Source organism: Ovis canadensis, chromosome 7 (assembly GCF_042477335.2).
Source record: "Ovis canadensis isolate MfBH-ARS-UI-01 breed Bighorn chromosome 7, ARS-UI_OviCan_v2, whole genome shotgun sequence".
Lineage (NCBI taxonomy): Eukaryota > Metazoa > Chordata > Mammalia > Artiodactyla > Bovidae > Ovis > Ovis canadensis.
The window spans coordinates 72,230,604-72,246,238 of record NC_091251.1 but is presented as its reverse complement, the minus strand read 5'-3'; the positions used below and the strand labels follow the sequence as shown (position 1 = coordinate 72,246,238).

Below are 15,635 nucleotides of genomic sequence, written 5' to 3'. Positions count from 1 at the left end.
TACCTTTTGCTGCCCAGGACACTTGTGCCCACGCCAGGACAGAATATACTTCCTCCATTTCATGTGCTCAGGCTGCCATTTATACAACTACTTCGTTCCAAGTACACAAAACATCTAGAGTCGATGAATCACCATGTCCTTTAGAAATCTCAGGTCGGGGGTGGGTGTATCATGAAAAGGGGAAACTAGGGTAGAGCATCTTAGGAGATACAGCTAGTCTGCAGAAATGCTAGTGAACAGATGATGTGTGTGTTAAGTTGCTTCAGTCGTGTCCAGTCCTTCAGTCTTTACAATCCTATGGACTGTAGCCCACCAGTCTCCTCTGTCCATGGAATTCTCCAGGCAAGAATACTGGAGTGGGTAACCGTTTCCTTCTCCAAGGGATCTTCCTGACCCAGGGATCAAGCCCAGGTCTCCTGCATTATAGGCAGAGTCTTAACCATCTGAGCTTCCAGAGAAGCCCGAGAACAGATGACAATTATTCACATTTGGATAAAAATGAATTTCAAATGAGCAAACTGCTCCCTGGGATAGGCAGGGGACACTGATTTCCACTACCAAGTTCAGTGAAGAGAGTTGATTTTGAGGAATGGTGTCTTGGGGGCTTATTATAGTCAGCCTAGACCGTGGGCACCCTCAGGTAATACTGAGTCTGGGCAAATGCAAGGATCAGGTCTGTCTCATTTCTGGGGCCCACAGGGAATGGAGAGCATTAAGAATCTTACTAGAAAGGGATCCTCAATTAGGAATTTTCTTTCCTACACTGCCTATTTCATGGTGATTTTTTTTTTTTAATGAATCATGGATTACTTTGCAGTTCTGTTGGCGAAATAGAAAGTTACAATTGTAGAGAACTTGATTATGAAGTTCACTTTGTCTTGAGGTTTCTACAAAGCATCAGGATTTAAATTCCCAGAAGAGTATGTCTGAGGTTGAGATAGGAGATTTAAACAGAGTATTGGGGGAAAACACCCACACAGTCAGCAGAGAGAGAGGAAACCATAAGGAAATAGCTGGGAAGAGTATGTTTTTAGTTGGACAAGGCATTTCAGGAGTGGCTGCCTGTGCTCCAACTACTCAGCTCCTGAGGTCAGACTAGCATCCTTGGCTCAGAAACATGGGTATTACGGCCAGCTGGTGAAATGATGTACTTACAAGTTCAAATAAAAATCTTACTATGATAAGGAAATTTTAGTTCCTTTCATCTTAAACACAGGAAGAAAGCAATATTTTACAATACATCTGAAAAATGCCATGTACAGGATAGTATTTAAAGACATTTTAAGAGATTTTATAAGTAAGATGTGGGCCCTCCTTAGAGGTCCAGTGGTTAAGACTCTGTGTTTCCACTGCAGAGGCCAGGGGTTTGATCCCTGGTTGGGGAACAGATTCCACATGTCACATGGTGTGGTCAAAAAGATTAAAAAGTGATAATTATAAAAAATAAAAGTAGGACTAAATGAAGACATTTCCAGAGTGAAGTCTTCAGCCCTAGAGGCTGAACAACTGCAAAACTCAAACTCAAGTACATTCCCTTTCTTGTAAGAATTTCATTGAATCAGGGGAACAAAACTTGCGCTACAAACAGCACTCCCTCATGGTGCTTACTGCTGATTAACGCTGGATGAGCTTTACCCAGCGTATTTATGTTAGTACTCTCCAAAAATTTTGACAGGACGCAAGCCCCAGCCAGGCCCTGGTTGGATATCTCGTCTTGATGTTTACAATAGTTCTTCCCACATCTCGCCTAACGTGAAATGGTGTGAAACTACACGTTCCATATTACCAGCAATTCCTTATTTTGATTGGAATTATTTCACCCAGTTCCAAATAAATATAAATTAAGAGCAAAATGCAGGGAAGTGGTATGAATGCCAAATTTCATGAGGGTATTGTGACTCCTATCAGAGACATCCTCACTTTTCCTGTCCTGTTTTTGTTGTTGTTGTTGTTGTTAATACGTGGATTACAAGTGCTCTGTTGACAAAAAGCTAAACACTTGCACATGTTCCTTTAAAGCCAGAAAACAAGTCTTGATTCTCAAAGTGAGTTTTTGTTCTGGTATTACACCCTCTTCCCACCCAAGTCTCATAAAACAATGCAAAATGCCCTACGGAGAGCAGTGTGCTTCCTGCCACTTAATCACTGGTGCGCAAGGAAATCCAAGGAAAATCTGACCATGTTCCTTGGTGTTGTTTCATTCACAAATGCATAAACTATCCAGGAAACTCCTTGTGAAATGGACTAGAGGCAAAACAACAGATTCTTCCTGACCTCCTTGTTAAATATATAATGGTTTATAATTACTGAAAAACTCACATAAAAGTCATTCTGAGGTGTTACTTTGCTGCTGGGTTGAAACACCAGTGTTTTCATTTTGCTACCACTGGCTACAAAATACCATCAGATGTTTAATAACTTTTGCTGTTGTTGTTTAGTCGATAAGTTGTGTCCCATTCCTTGTGACCCCAGAATTGTAGCCCACCAGGGTCCTCTGTCCATGGGATTCCCCAGGCAAGAATGCTGGAGTGAGTTGCCATTTCCTCCTCCAGGGGATCTTCCTGACACTCAGGGATCAAACCCATATCTCCTGCCCTGGCAGGTGGGTTCTTTACTGCTGAGCCACCAGGGATAATTCCACTGTCAAAGTAAGTTGGTGACATACTCATCCTTCTCATTTCTACCATGTCCCTGACAAAGGTGAATACCGAAAAAATTTAACCTCTAATAGCCTCTCATTTTGCTGTAGGTGACATTGCAAATAAAAGGCTGTTACAGTTTGCTGCCCTCAGTTCTATAAGATGCTAAGGAAAAAACATAATACTGTTGGTTCTTTTTGCTTGGTTTGTGAAGGTTAACCCAGCCCAGCTCAGGAGAGCTTTGCTGTCTAGAGTTGGTATATGTGGCTAGGATGGTGAAAACCTCACCCACTCAAGGGGGAGTAGGTAAAAGGAAAAAAAAGTATTTGGTCCTAAATACCAGGTAGGGAGGGCTTCCCTGGTAGCTCAGTTGGTAAGGAATCTGCCTGCAATGCAGGAGACCCTGGTTCAATTCCTGGGTCGGGAAGTTCCCGTGGAGAAGGGATAGGCTACCCACCTCAGTGTTCTTGGGCTTCCCTGGTGGCTCAGATGGTAAAGAATCTGCCTGCAATGCAGGAGACCTGGGTTCAACGTGTGGGTTGGGAAGATCCCCTGGAGGAGGGCAGGGCATGTCAACCCAGTCCATTATTCTTGCCTGGAGAATCCCCATGGACAGAGGAATCTAGTGGGCTACAGTCCATGGGGTGGCAAAGAGTTGAACATGACTGAGTGACTAACCATAGCACATAGCACCAGTTAGGGAGTGTGTGTGTGTGTGTATATGTCTGTGTGCATTTGTGGGAGTGGGTATTTCCAGCAGGGCAGCAGGGAGGGAAATTTGGAAAAATCACCTCTCTAAAGAGGAAAAAAGCCAAGTGTTAAAGCATTTCAACAATTTTCCTGTTTCCCAGTTTAGTTACTAGAACACAGAAGTCTGAATCTTAACCATCCCAAAGAAATGCAGGGATCTGCAGCTAGTTGGGGCTGGCCCGTTGGGTAGGTGCCTGCAGGTGGGGACTTACCATTGCACTGCCCCGTGGAGGTGAATCGGTAGCCAGGCTTGCAATCACAGCGGTAGCTGCCTGCAGTGTTGATGCACTCCGCGTTTCGCTGGCACACTGGGCCGTTCTGACACTCGTCAATGTCTATGAGCAGGAGAGAACTGAATTACAAGGAGAGCAGAATCCAGTGTCAACAGGCAGGAGGCAAGAACAAAATCTGACTTTACTTTGGATCTGTTTTGTGAAACTTTGCTTTCTTTGCTCTTGTTACTATAATCAGTCCATAGCTACAAGCAGACACAGTGGTCTGCCTCGGGGAATCCTGCCCTTCTGCCTGAACGTTAAACTAAAGTGCCTTTGTTCAGTGCACAGAGAAATACCCTGATCCTGCCCACCTGCAGGAAAAAAGAAATTGACACATCCTCTCCCCAGTGCTGGCCAAACCAGGAGGTATTTTGCAAGATGGTATGGCCTTTTTACTTTATTTCCTCACCTCCTCCCTCCCCTCTGTTCTATAAAAGAAACTGGCATCCAGACCCTGATGAGATAGTACTCTAAACTCTAGTCTGCCATCTTCTCTGATGCCAGGCTTTCCAAACAAAGTTGCTATTTCTTGCCTCAACACCTCATCTCCTGATTATTGGCCTATTGTGTGGCAAGCAGGTTGAGCTTGAACTTGGTAACAAAGGCAAATGAAGGCTCTCACACAACACAGATTTATATTTTCTTATTTTGATTGGTTCTATTGAACGAACATTGGAAGATGGAAAGCTTTTCTAATTTACCTGCTTTACAAATATTTATCATAAATGCAACTACTGGATTTATTACCATCTACAGGTTCTAATTATGTTAATCTTTAGAAAAAGTTGTGAATCTCAGCCTCAAGGGAAGATTTGATAAGGGTATAGACTAATATCCTAGGAAGTCTTATATTTGCTCAAAGTGCAGGAGGTTTGGGAAATCAGTCAGGTTGCTTTTGTTGTAGGGCCTGCAGAGCAGAGCATCTCAAACTTTGATGTTCCTTTAAATCGCTTAAGATTTTATTGAAAGACAGATTCCGACTCAGCGTGTCAGGGGAGTGGCTTGAGAGTCTATGCGTCCAATAAGCTCCCAAGTGATGTTGGTCCACTGGTCCACAGACAGTGCTTTGAGCTGCAGAGCTGCAGAAGTTCCTGCTTAAATTCCTGCCACATGGCAGTCAAATCTAGGAAACTTAACATAAAGATTACACATAAAACCACTGAAAATAACCAAATGCTCACTATCAAAGAGCAAATAAAGTGGCTATTGTGTGCTCCAGAGCTTTGCCTATGCTCAGGGAGTTGCTTGCCTATCTTTTAAAAATGTTACCAGCCATCTAATTCAGTTTAGCTTTAGGGCACCGCAGAATATACTTCACAGTCCAGGCGATACCAATGGGGCAAAAACGCATATTGTCTTCCCCTGCTCCTATGAAGCATTCTGCTGCTGCTGCTGCTGCTGCTGCTGCGTCGCTTTAATCGTGTCCGACTCTGTGCGACCCCAGAGATGGCAGCCCACCAGGTTCCCTCGTCCCTGGGATTCTCCAGGCAAGAACACTGGAGTGGGTTTCCATTTCCTTCTCCAAGCTTTCTAATTCAGTCTAAATCCAGTATAGGGAGCAGCCAGTAACACAGGTCAAAGTCAGCTCTCAGCACCAGTGCTGGGGTTTCATGCGGAAGTTGGCTCAGCCAAAGTTCCCACTAGGGGGCGGCAAATATGCCAATCTAGGCCTCCGAGGTGTGTGCTCCATGGTGGGAAAACCTCAGGACTGTGGGCAGTCAGTGGTCCTATCTGTCTAATATGGGGTGTGTGTCTCATACAGGAGCAGAGTATGCCCACCATAGGTTACTATGGGCCCAGGATCCAGCACCACCTTACCCACCAGGCCTGCCCTACTTTTCATAAAGAGTGTACAGAAACACAGAGGGTAGCTTCTGTAGCTGGAAAAGCCAAACGGTGTCATAGACAAGCGTTTCCCTGATGCCTCAGATGCCTAACATCTGATCCTATGCATGCTGGGGGAGAGCAGACACAAAGATCCTCCCTGACTCACTTCTGGAACCCATTCCAACTGCAGTCTGGCTGAGGCGTGTGCTAAATCAACCTTCCTTTTCTGAGTCTGAGAGCTAGGAGTGTGCTGGGAAGCAGCTGACCCTGGATTAAACGTTCACCCTGAAGATGGATATCCTATGAAACGGAAACCAAAAGCTGGAGCACTTTGTAATCTCTGTATCAGCCGACCGCTACCCTGACAGTGAGCCACCTTCCATGGGCACAGCTGTAGGTTTTCAATCTCAAGGGTGTAACAAGGTCTAGGTTGACATGGTGGTCATGGGTGGCTGTGCCTCTGGCTTCTGGTCAAGGGCTGCAGCTTCAGCAGAGATACGTATCAAAGAGGCACTTGGGTAGAGTAACCAGCTCTGAATGGAAGAGAAGAGGAGATGCCACAGAAGCGGACAGGCATCCTTAGGCATGCATGACAGGTGGGAGACAGTGGCGATGAGCAGGCAGCTACCCCTAGCACCATAGGTCATTTGCTATGGGCGCTCTTCTCTTTTTCCACATCCTGCCTCCTCCCTACACCTGATCCTTGACGGCCTTCAGAAGCCCAGGGTCTGAACCAAAGCCCCCAGATGACTGTCTCTTTAGGAAGGCTAGGAATAGCTGTCACCCCATTTCCAGTCCCCCACACAGCAGGCAGAATAAGGGATGCTTGCCAGCTTGGCCACAGGAACAGAAAGCCTGGTGAGGAGAGTTTAACAAGCCTGTGCTTGGGGTTATAGCGTTACTCGTGGTCTCTAAGTTGTCCCTAGTTTAGGAGAAAAAGATTTTTTAACATTAAAATGTTGACCTATGTGGTGTAATACATGCTCTAAGGAGCAATAAGCCTTTCTAACATGAACAAGAACTCTGTTAGAGGCTCTGAGTTTAAGTATGAAATAAGAAAATTACTCTAGCTGTCCTAGGGCCCATGGTATATTTAATAACCAGCAACGTCCCTTTTACTAAAATGTAAAAGAACACTATCTTCCCCAGATGTCGGAAAAATATGAAGTGCGGTGAGGAATGCGCAGAATCACAGTACATACACATGGCGAGGGGAGGTAATTTGAAAATGAAAAAAGTACCATTTGCACGCATGCCAACATTCTTCGTATAAAATCGAATTTGCTGTTCTTGCCATTTGGAATTCTCTCATGCATTTGAAATATTTGCATTAACCGTGTTTTCACTGGGGAGGAGCAAAGGCTCCGCTTGGAAGAGAACACTGATTTTGAGATTCAACTCAAGATCACTGCCCACCACTCGTGCTCACTTTCAAGCTGTGTAAAACAATAGCCATCCATTGGACACACCTAGGACCTCAAGGCTTTTTCATATCAGCTGGGAAATCTAATACACTCTGTGTTGAGGGAGGGGGCAGTGGAGAGGGCTGGGGAATGGACATCATGCTTTGCCCACTGGGAGTAGAGTTAGGGAATTTTTTTTTTTTTTTTTTGGCAGTGAAATGTCTGTTGATCCACAGGGTGCCCTTCACGATAGCTAGAGTTTGATGAATTTCTGAAATTCCAATGTTGTAAAATTGGCTCATTTCTGGATGTGATACAGAGCAACATCTCTTACCTTCACAAACCAACAACTTGTCATTATAGAAGAAGCCCACTGGACATTCACACCGGAAGCTGCCGACCATGTTGATACACACACCGTTTTCACAGACCCCTGGGATCTCCCGACACTCGTCGATATCTGGAAACAGAGCAGGCACATGTGAGTGATGGCCTGGCATGTGATCCCTGGGCAGGGTAAACTGGAATTGAAAGTTGGCTGCTTCTAACTAGTTCCGTGTAAGGTCTAAAGCCAAGGAAGAGACAGTGTGTGTGTGTGTGTGTGTGTGTGTGTGTGTGCAGGCGTGTATATTCATGTGCTGGGGTGGTGATGGAAGTGGGGGAAGTCAATGAAGAGCAAACTGAGATCACTAAGCCACTTGTCAGACACTCCTGTGTCTATCTCACTGATCATCTATCCTTCTGGTTTTGTTACAAAACATTAGCTCTGTCCAGGTAGGAGATTTTGCACCCACTGGGCCCTGTGCACCAGTGGAGCAGAATGAAAGCGACTGCCAAGAGTAAGTGGTCCCTCTACCCCAAGTGTATGGTGGTGGCTGGTGGGAATGGGAGCAGAGAGCTGCTGGAGAACAGAAGACAATCCCATGGTCAGAGCCAACTCTGATCTTCCAAATTTCAGCTCAACGCCTTGCTCCTCCTTTGCATGGCTTTGCTAAGGAAGTTAAGGAAGTAAGTCAGGTCTGAGGAGGTAAGCTGGGCCCAGGCTGACCATGTAGACAGAGCCAGAACTGAGGAAGGACAGTCACAATAGTGTGGCTTCCCCAGGCCCGGGGCCAGGGGAGCTGCTGCACCACGGTGCTACTGGCCCCTGGAATGCTGTGGGACATTTGATTAAGAACCAATACCTGGAAGTGGGGTTGATGAGGATTAAAGCAGGACCAAAGTAGAAGTGAGAGCACAGCCAGGACCCAGGCTGCTAAAGCAAGCTGGCGAGGGAGCTGTGTGGGCAAGCCAGGTCTCCTCACCAGCCTGCTGGGTCCACTCTCTGCCTGACCTGGCCTGAACTTTCAACCATTCAGTGTCCTCTAGGATAATAACAGTAACAGTGGCAGCAATGGTATGGTGCCTTACTTGTTATATACATGGTGCATTTCTCAAGCATTTAACCTGGATGTAGTTACCAAATCATCACAGCCACCCTGTGAGATGGTCTCTAGGCACTCTGACCATCCCCCCGATGCAAGTGATGGAACTGAGGACAGGTCGGAGGCTGGAACTCACCAAAGACCATACAACCACCGGGAAGTAGATTTGATACCAGGAATCCGCTACCAAGCTACCCTTCCTCCCTTATGCTTTTCCACAAACAATCCTCACAAAACCATTATTGAAGGACTTGTTATCCCAGAGGGCCCTTCTACCAGTCCTGTGCAGAGTTTCACAAAACATTTCAGAAGCCAGGAGGGGATACAAAGTTTTGGTCTTTCCAATCCATTAGGTTTCTGATGCCATTGTTGAGATACTTTTCTTTACATGTCAGAGTCAGGCACCTCTGCCAGGTACTTTGCCCAAGTTGTAACATGGCCACTGACTTTCATGGAACCCACAAGAGCTGCTGCACTTTCAGAAGAATCATACCCTAAAGCCAATCTGCTTTGAAGGGGAAAGTTTACAGGCCACAGATTTATGTTAGACCTTTTTCTAAAGGGCTTGATTTTGTTTGAGGACAAATTGATCTCTTTAACAAAAAAAAAAAAAAAAAAAAGCTTAGAATATCAAAGAGTATATTTCTATTTTGAATATAAGTAATTATGCTTTAGATTTTGCACACATTTGTCACGTATGTTGTTAAAAAGTGAGGCAAAGAAATATCACAACTATGTATCATCAGCAAGAAGCAAAAAAAAAAATTTCAGACATTCTTGAACTATGTACGGGTTAAAACATGAAGTGTTATGTTCACATTCATTTGTTTTAAATATAAGTGATGTATTATCAAGTTTAACAATAACAGGCTGGGTCAAATTTCTAGCCATTGTTAGGCAAAACATAGCAAAAGCACATATTAAAAATTATATTTTCTTTTCCTGTCTGGATTCCATTTGAACTTCAAGTTGGAAAAGTTTATACTTAAAGACAAGATTAATAAACTTGCTATAGTTTTAACCCCACACGAATGAGTTCTATATGCCAACAATCTTCAGACCTTTCAGAAGGAGAGTAGAAAGCTTAAATAAAACAAAGTTTCTCAGTCATCTAAATATTTTGTCATGCTGGAATTTGCTAACAATAAGTATACTGCTAACTATCACATTTCCAGTTTTCAAGAGCTAGAGGCAAAGCAAGCTGTGAGTCAGGACTGGGTTCTGATCCCAGTTCTGTTATTAATTAGCCAAGTGACCTCGGCTGAGTCCCCTTCCCTGTCTGGACCTCTGTCCCCTCAACTGTAAGGCAAGGCGTTTGGCCTAAGGATGCCTGAGGCCTTTCCAGCTTTATTAGTGGATGCTCTTAATGCTGTTTTGAGTCTTTGCCTGCTGCCAACATTGGAGGGCAGGCCTTGCTGGGGTACATGCCTGGTTCGTCCATGGAGAACCACTACTATTAAAGACCACTTATCTTCGGATCAGAGAGTCTAGGGAGATGAAAAGATCTGTTTTGGGAAGGGGAAAAACAAAGCAGCTGGGGCCAGGTGTTTCATGCCAATGTCATTTAGCAGGTTTTCCTTCCAAACCATGAAGTTTCTTTGGATGTTGACTAGGCTGCGGAGCCATATGGATTTGGCACAAAGAGAGCCAGGCTGATTGCTGGACCAGACCCTTGTTTTCTTAAACAAGGTCACTGGAAAGGCTGATGTGGATTTCAGTTTACTTATTAGCAATAAGGTGGAACAGACCAAGTGGTGATGTTTGCTACTAGACACAATTGCTCAGAATTCAGAGGGGCATCTGAGGATCCGTATAAATCACATTGGGGAAAAACTCGGAGAATGCAATGGCTTTCCATCTATTTTTATGTTATTTGGTTTTAAACCACAAAGGCCTTGCTTCTACTGGCTGAACGCTGTGCAGTATTTCTGAATCTCACATAAGCATCTTGAGCACTGCAGTGGTCTCTGCTCCAGTTACCAGACAGCCTCAGATTGGAAAGACTTTTATATTTCACATCTAAAAATCCCAAAGCAGATGACCAGTGGAGATTCCCTGTGAGATAAAAGTGATCCACCAAAAGGGCTTTATATGAACAACCCACACATAAGGATTGGTATGAACAGTCATATTAAACTCTTGTCTTAGTCAGACGGAAGGATTGGGAACTACAGTCAAATCAAACGTCAACTGGCTTTCCTCCCAGAATCTCTCTTTTTGTTGATGCCTAGGGTTGGTTTAACGAAGCTTGATTGTGATTTTGTGAAAAGCTTTCCAGTCCCCTTAATCATGACCAACAAATGCTGCTGCCAATTAGGTGGAGCTACACAGGGTGTCTGCACAGTTTGTTTCAAACTAAGAATCAGAATTTCAATAAAGGTAAATGGCACTGTCTAATGCTTTTTCCTTCTAAGAAACAAACAAAAAAAAAGCACATTTGAGAAAATAACAGTGTGTACTTCCTTTTCTTAACACAAAGACAGAGACAAAAATTTGCAACAATGGCATTGTAACTCACCGACAGGTAAACCAGTATAGATGTCGATGACAAAGCCTGGCCGTTGACTTCCACAGAGTGTAGCAAATTCATCTGCAGTGATTGAACAAAGGTGGGGTAAGCGGAGTGGGAATAGGGTAGGCGAAGAGCAATAATGAGCTGAACAAAATTACTTTGAAAACATTCTTAAAAGATATTTACCTGTATTTGGAAGAATTTAAAATAAATTGACCTTTGTAAAAAAAAAATTGAGAATTTCTACAGATGGTGTAACTTTGTCCCTAAGAAAAGTGATGAAGGAAAAGTGACCTCATGTTGACGTAATAATGAGGCTGAAGCAGAGGTCTCTATATCAAATGCACTCATTTGTATGAGCTTGCCTGAGGGAATTTAGGTTTCTATGGGGATGTTGTTCAGCTCTGAAACCTGGGACTGGTCTGAGTGCCTCTTTCCACTCTGGGTTAAGGAATCTAGGATTTAACGAATGTGTACAAAAGCCATTTCCTTGGCAGACTGGGGATAGCAATAGCAAATGTAGCTAAGTTCTTGATTTCAGGTCTGTTAATGACTCATTCATGTCAAACAACCAACTTACCCTCATTACTCTCATTTTTGGAGCTGAATTATTATTTTTGCTGCAGTTCTTTTGTTTGCTCCCTCTCCCTCCCCCGACCCTTTGTCTTTCTCCCCCGACATGAATTTTCATCAAACTTGCTAATTAAGGATGCGCTAAACGTCATCTGTGGTTCCCTTTAACTCTGAGACTCTGTAATTCCTGATCATGAGTATAACTGATATGGCATGGTATCAATTTAAGCTCAAGATGGCCACTCCCTTATGGGTAAACCTACTGAAAATCAGTAAAAGGTTTCTGGAAGTATTTTACACAAAACATAGCATGTTCTTTTCCTAGTGCTTTCTTTCTTTAATCTATGAGTGTTCACGTCCAACAAGGGTTACACCAGCTCCACTGACCATCCAAACTTCAGGGACTCCTAAAATGTGTGCAGACTGCATAGCTAATGAAAAGCCATGATTGGATTTGGCCAATATTCAACGTGAAGATGAACTCTTGCATTTTATATTAAGAGTATGCAGATACCTAGAACTCAGATATTTCTGAAAGTAAATGACAGTTATTATCAGAGATCTCCATAGTGGTCTGAAAGGGAACGTACAATGGTGCATCAAGATAAAAAATAAAAATACTAGGATATCTATCTTTGTAAAATCCAATTTAAAAACTAATTTTGTGTACATTTTATAATAAAACAGTTTATGAAAATATAAATACATTTCTTAATATAATCAAAAACAAACATACAGAGACACGTGTACATATACTTTTACTTGTAAATATACACACATCAAGTGTGGGTAACTGCCAGGTTTTTTAATGATAGCTATGTATATATAATCTTGGGAAAGACTGAAGGCAGGAGGAGATGGGTCAACAGAGGACAAGAGGGTTGAATGGCATCACCAATTCAATGGACACGAGTTTGAGCAAGCTCTGGGAGATGGTGAAGGACAGGGAAGCCTGGCATGCTGTAGTCTCTAGGGTCTCAAAAGAGTCGGACATGACTGAGTGACTGAACAACAATAACAATGTATAATAAAAGATCTGAAAGCCAACGGTCAGGATCAGGGGTCAGCAAATATTTTCTTAAAAGGCTAAAAAGTAAATATTTTAGGTTTCGCAAACTGTGCAGTCTGTTAAAATTACTCAACTATTTCATGAAAGCAACCATAGATAATATGCAAATAAATTAGTGGGGCCATATTCTCATAAAATTTTATTTACTAAAATTTGAAGTTCATAAAATTTTCCGATGTCAAAATTACTTTTAGCTTGTGGGCCATACAGAAATAGGAGGCAGGCTGGATTTGACCCACAGGCTCTTGTTTGCCAAACCCAGGTCTAACAACATCTTGCAGAGTGGAGACAACTTGCAATTCTAAGTGATAGCTATTAACATTATTTCTGGAGGAAACAGTGGATGAAATGGTACATTTTACTAAATAAGAATCATCTGGGTTTTTTTGCATTGTCAGTTAGCACCAGACAATAGATTGCGTATTTTACATATCACTGTGGGGAATGGAGTAGATACTACACAATTCTCAGATCAGTACTTTGCACAGTAGTTCGTTGACTCTAAATCATAAAGATGGTGGCCCAGTGGCTAAGACTCTGCACTCCCATTGTAGGGGGCCTGGGTTCAATCTCTGGTCAGGGAACTAGATTCCATATGCCACAACTAAGACTTGGCACAGGCAAATTAATTAATTAATTTTTAAAAATCATAAATATGATCTAGATCATCAGTAAACAACACCATCATGATATGAACCATCTCCCATATAAGAACACTGCACCAAAGGTTTTGCTTCATTTACTCTTAGAATATGAATTTAGCTCTTTCCTTTTTCAAATAGATAATATTACATAGGTTTTTCTGTATGAGGATATAAGAAGAAATTTCTCTATATCAAGGAGTTATGCCTTTCTTTTTTTAATTTGGCTGCGCTGGGTCTTAGCTGCAGTACACAGGATCTTCCATCTTTGTTGGGCATCCAGGATCTTTAGTTATAGCATGCACTCTTAGTTGTGGCATGTGGGATCTATTAATAGGCCCCTGGCCAGGGATGGAACCTGGGCCCCCTGCATTTGGAGTGTAGAGTCTTAGCCACTGGACCACCAGGGAAGTCCCTGAGTCATGCTTTTCTTTAGTTCTGAGTTTGCTTTGTGGTCATTGAGACTGTTAGACTCGATCATATCTCTCTTTATATGAGCTACTAGAAGGTGTAGAGCCCAAGCTGTTGCTCATCACTGGCAAGTGTGTAAGACCTCCAGGCTTGGATCTTGTGTAATTACCCTTGCTTTGAGTTTCTTACCCACGCTTTCCATTTGCATTAGGCCTTCTTATTTCATATATGCATCTTTGTGGGCCATCTTGAATTCTTTTTGGAACAAGATTAGTTATGAATAAATAAAATTGATGGTAATAAGTAAGTAAACAATATAGGAATATGGTTTACTTGTCAAACTGCTTTGCACACTGTTTCCAGACTTTAAGTTATATGGCAAACTCCCTAACAATAACAACTTCTATATTTTTGTGATATGCTGAGTTTATAGGCTGGTAAATGAACTTGTGTAATAAACTGGAAAATATATTTTCAGCTGAAAGGACCAGATCAACGGTGAATTTCAACATTTGCCTTTGTGAGCTAATCTTTTTTTATGAAGACGGACAACGCACCCTTTTCCTCCCCTGGCTGAGAGTCATTTCTCCAACAATTCACGGGGAAGGTATCAAGTTATCTTTCTGGTAATGGTGAAACTAAAACCCACCTGTGCTTGGAATGGGGCACTGTTCACAGGGCTTGTTCCAGGCCCGGCCAATGTTGTAGGAACAACAGCACATCTTCTTGGTCATGTTGAACAACAGTTCTCCATCGCAGGTCTGGTTGTCAGCATAATAGTTCCTGTAGCACAGACTCCTCCTCATATCTAGAGGAGAGGAGGAAGGCAGGGACTGGTGATGCTGTGGGGAAATCCTGATAGGGAGATTCTAACAGGGATGCTCAAGGAAGGAGTCTCTTTTGAACTGTATTGTAACTTGGCTTCGATAAGAGCAGTAAAAGCTGGCTCTCAACCTTCCATCTACCTCTGCTGCCACAAGGAAAAGGACTTTAAGAAATATCGGGTTTGCCCAAAAGTTTGTTCGGGTTTTTCTAAAACATCTTACTAAAAACCCGAACGAACTTTTGGGCCAACCTAATATATTCCCTGGTGTTTTGTGCCACGGAACTGAGTCATTATGTAGCTGTGGCCTTAATAAACTTTACATGACTCTCCACCCAGTCTCCTAGTAACAATTCTCCACTGCTCTTGGCAGTGACTTTCTCATTTCCGACTCATGATGTTTTAATACTGTAGGTCAGTGCTGTAAATATCACTGTATAAAGATACACCCAGAGTCAAACAAAAGAAGTACTATTAAACCTTTGTTTGGGATTTTCCAACATTACATTTTAAAGAAAACTCCCAACCACCCACACGAGGTGCTGAGAAAAGACCAAGCTTATGGTTTACAGGGGAGGAGGCAAAGGGTGGCGGCACTTGCTCTGATGAGTAACATAACACCGAGGATGAATTGCTGGGGTTGGAGGCTCTTTCTCTCTTTGCAGATGAGGACCGAACATGCTTTATAAAGAAAAGCTGGGACTTACCCATGCAATTATTCCCCCCATTCACTTGCATGTAGTCTGGAGGGCAGATACAGGTATAGTTGCCAACAGTGTTGTAACATGTCCCTGGACCACAGATTCCGGGAGTTTCACATTCATTCACATCTATAATCCAAAAAGAAAGTGGTATGTGAATATAGAAATTTCACTCTTTGGAATGGTCTGGGACTTGGGGGTCAATCTACATGTTGATAATGGAAGAGAACATCCACAGGGCACTTTGCAATCCGGATAAGAATGTGGATGTTTCGTTCATCAGTGTCCTTAGCCTGTGCCGATGTGTGTGCATTTTCAGGAAAAGGCTTTTAGAAAAGGAAAATGTACCTTCTGATGTGAGTTCTTAATAAATGAGTCTAAAACATCCTCAAACACATGCAGCGATGGAAATGTGGAGGAATGATAATTCTCAAATATCTTTTAGAAAGACAACTATGTCCTTCATACGTTCACAAAATCTCAGGAAGAATTTGATATAACCTGAAGCCATCATGTGAAGAGTTGACTCATTGGAAAAGACTCTGATGCTGGGAGGGATTGGGGGCAGGAGAAAAAGGGGACGACAG

At 42.9% G+C, this 15,635-nt stretch overlaps 1 protein-coding gene across 1 annotated transcript in view; it reads right to left on the bottom strand.

Moving 5' to 3' along the window:
- The window catches only part of FBN1 (fibrillin 1), a 274,972-nt gene that overhangs the window by 52,639 nt on the left and 206,698 nt on the right, over window positions 1-15,635 (bottom strand). Inside the window, exons 41-45 of the mRNA XM_069596613.1 lie at window positions 15,055-15,177; window positions 14,174-14,332; window positions 10,837-10,908; window positions 7,229-7,354; window positions 3,602-3,724 (exon numbers count right to left, since the gene is read on the bottom strand). Coding sequence (XP_069452714.1) covers window positions 3,602-3,724; window positions 7,229-7,354; window positions 10,837-10,908; window positions 14,174-14,332; window positions 15,055-15,177 — 603 coding nt within the window. The remainder of the gene's footprint in view (window positions 1-3,601; window positions 3,725-7,228; window positions 7,355-10,836; window positions 10,909-14,173; window positions 14,333-15,054; window positions 15,178-15,635) is intronic.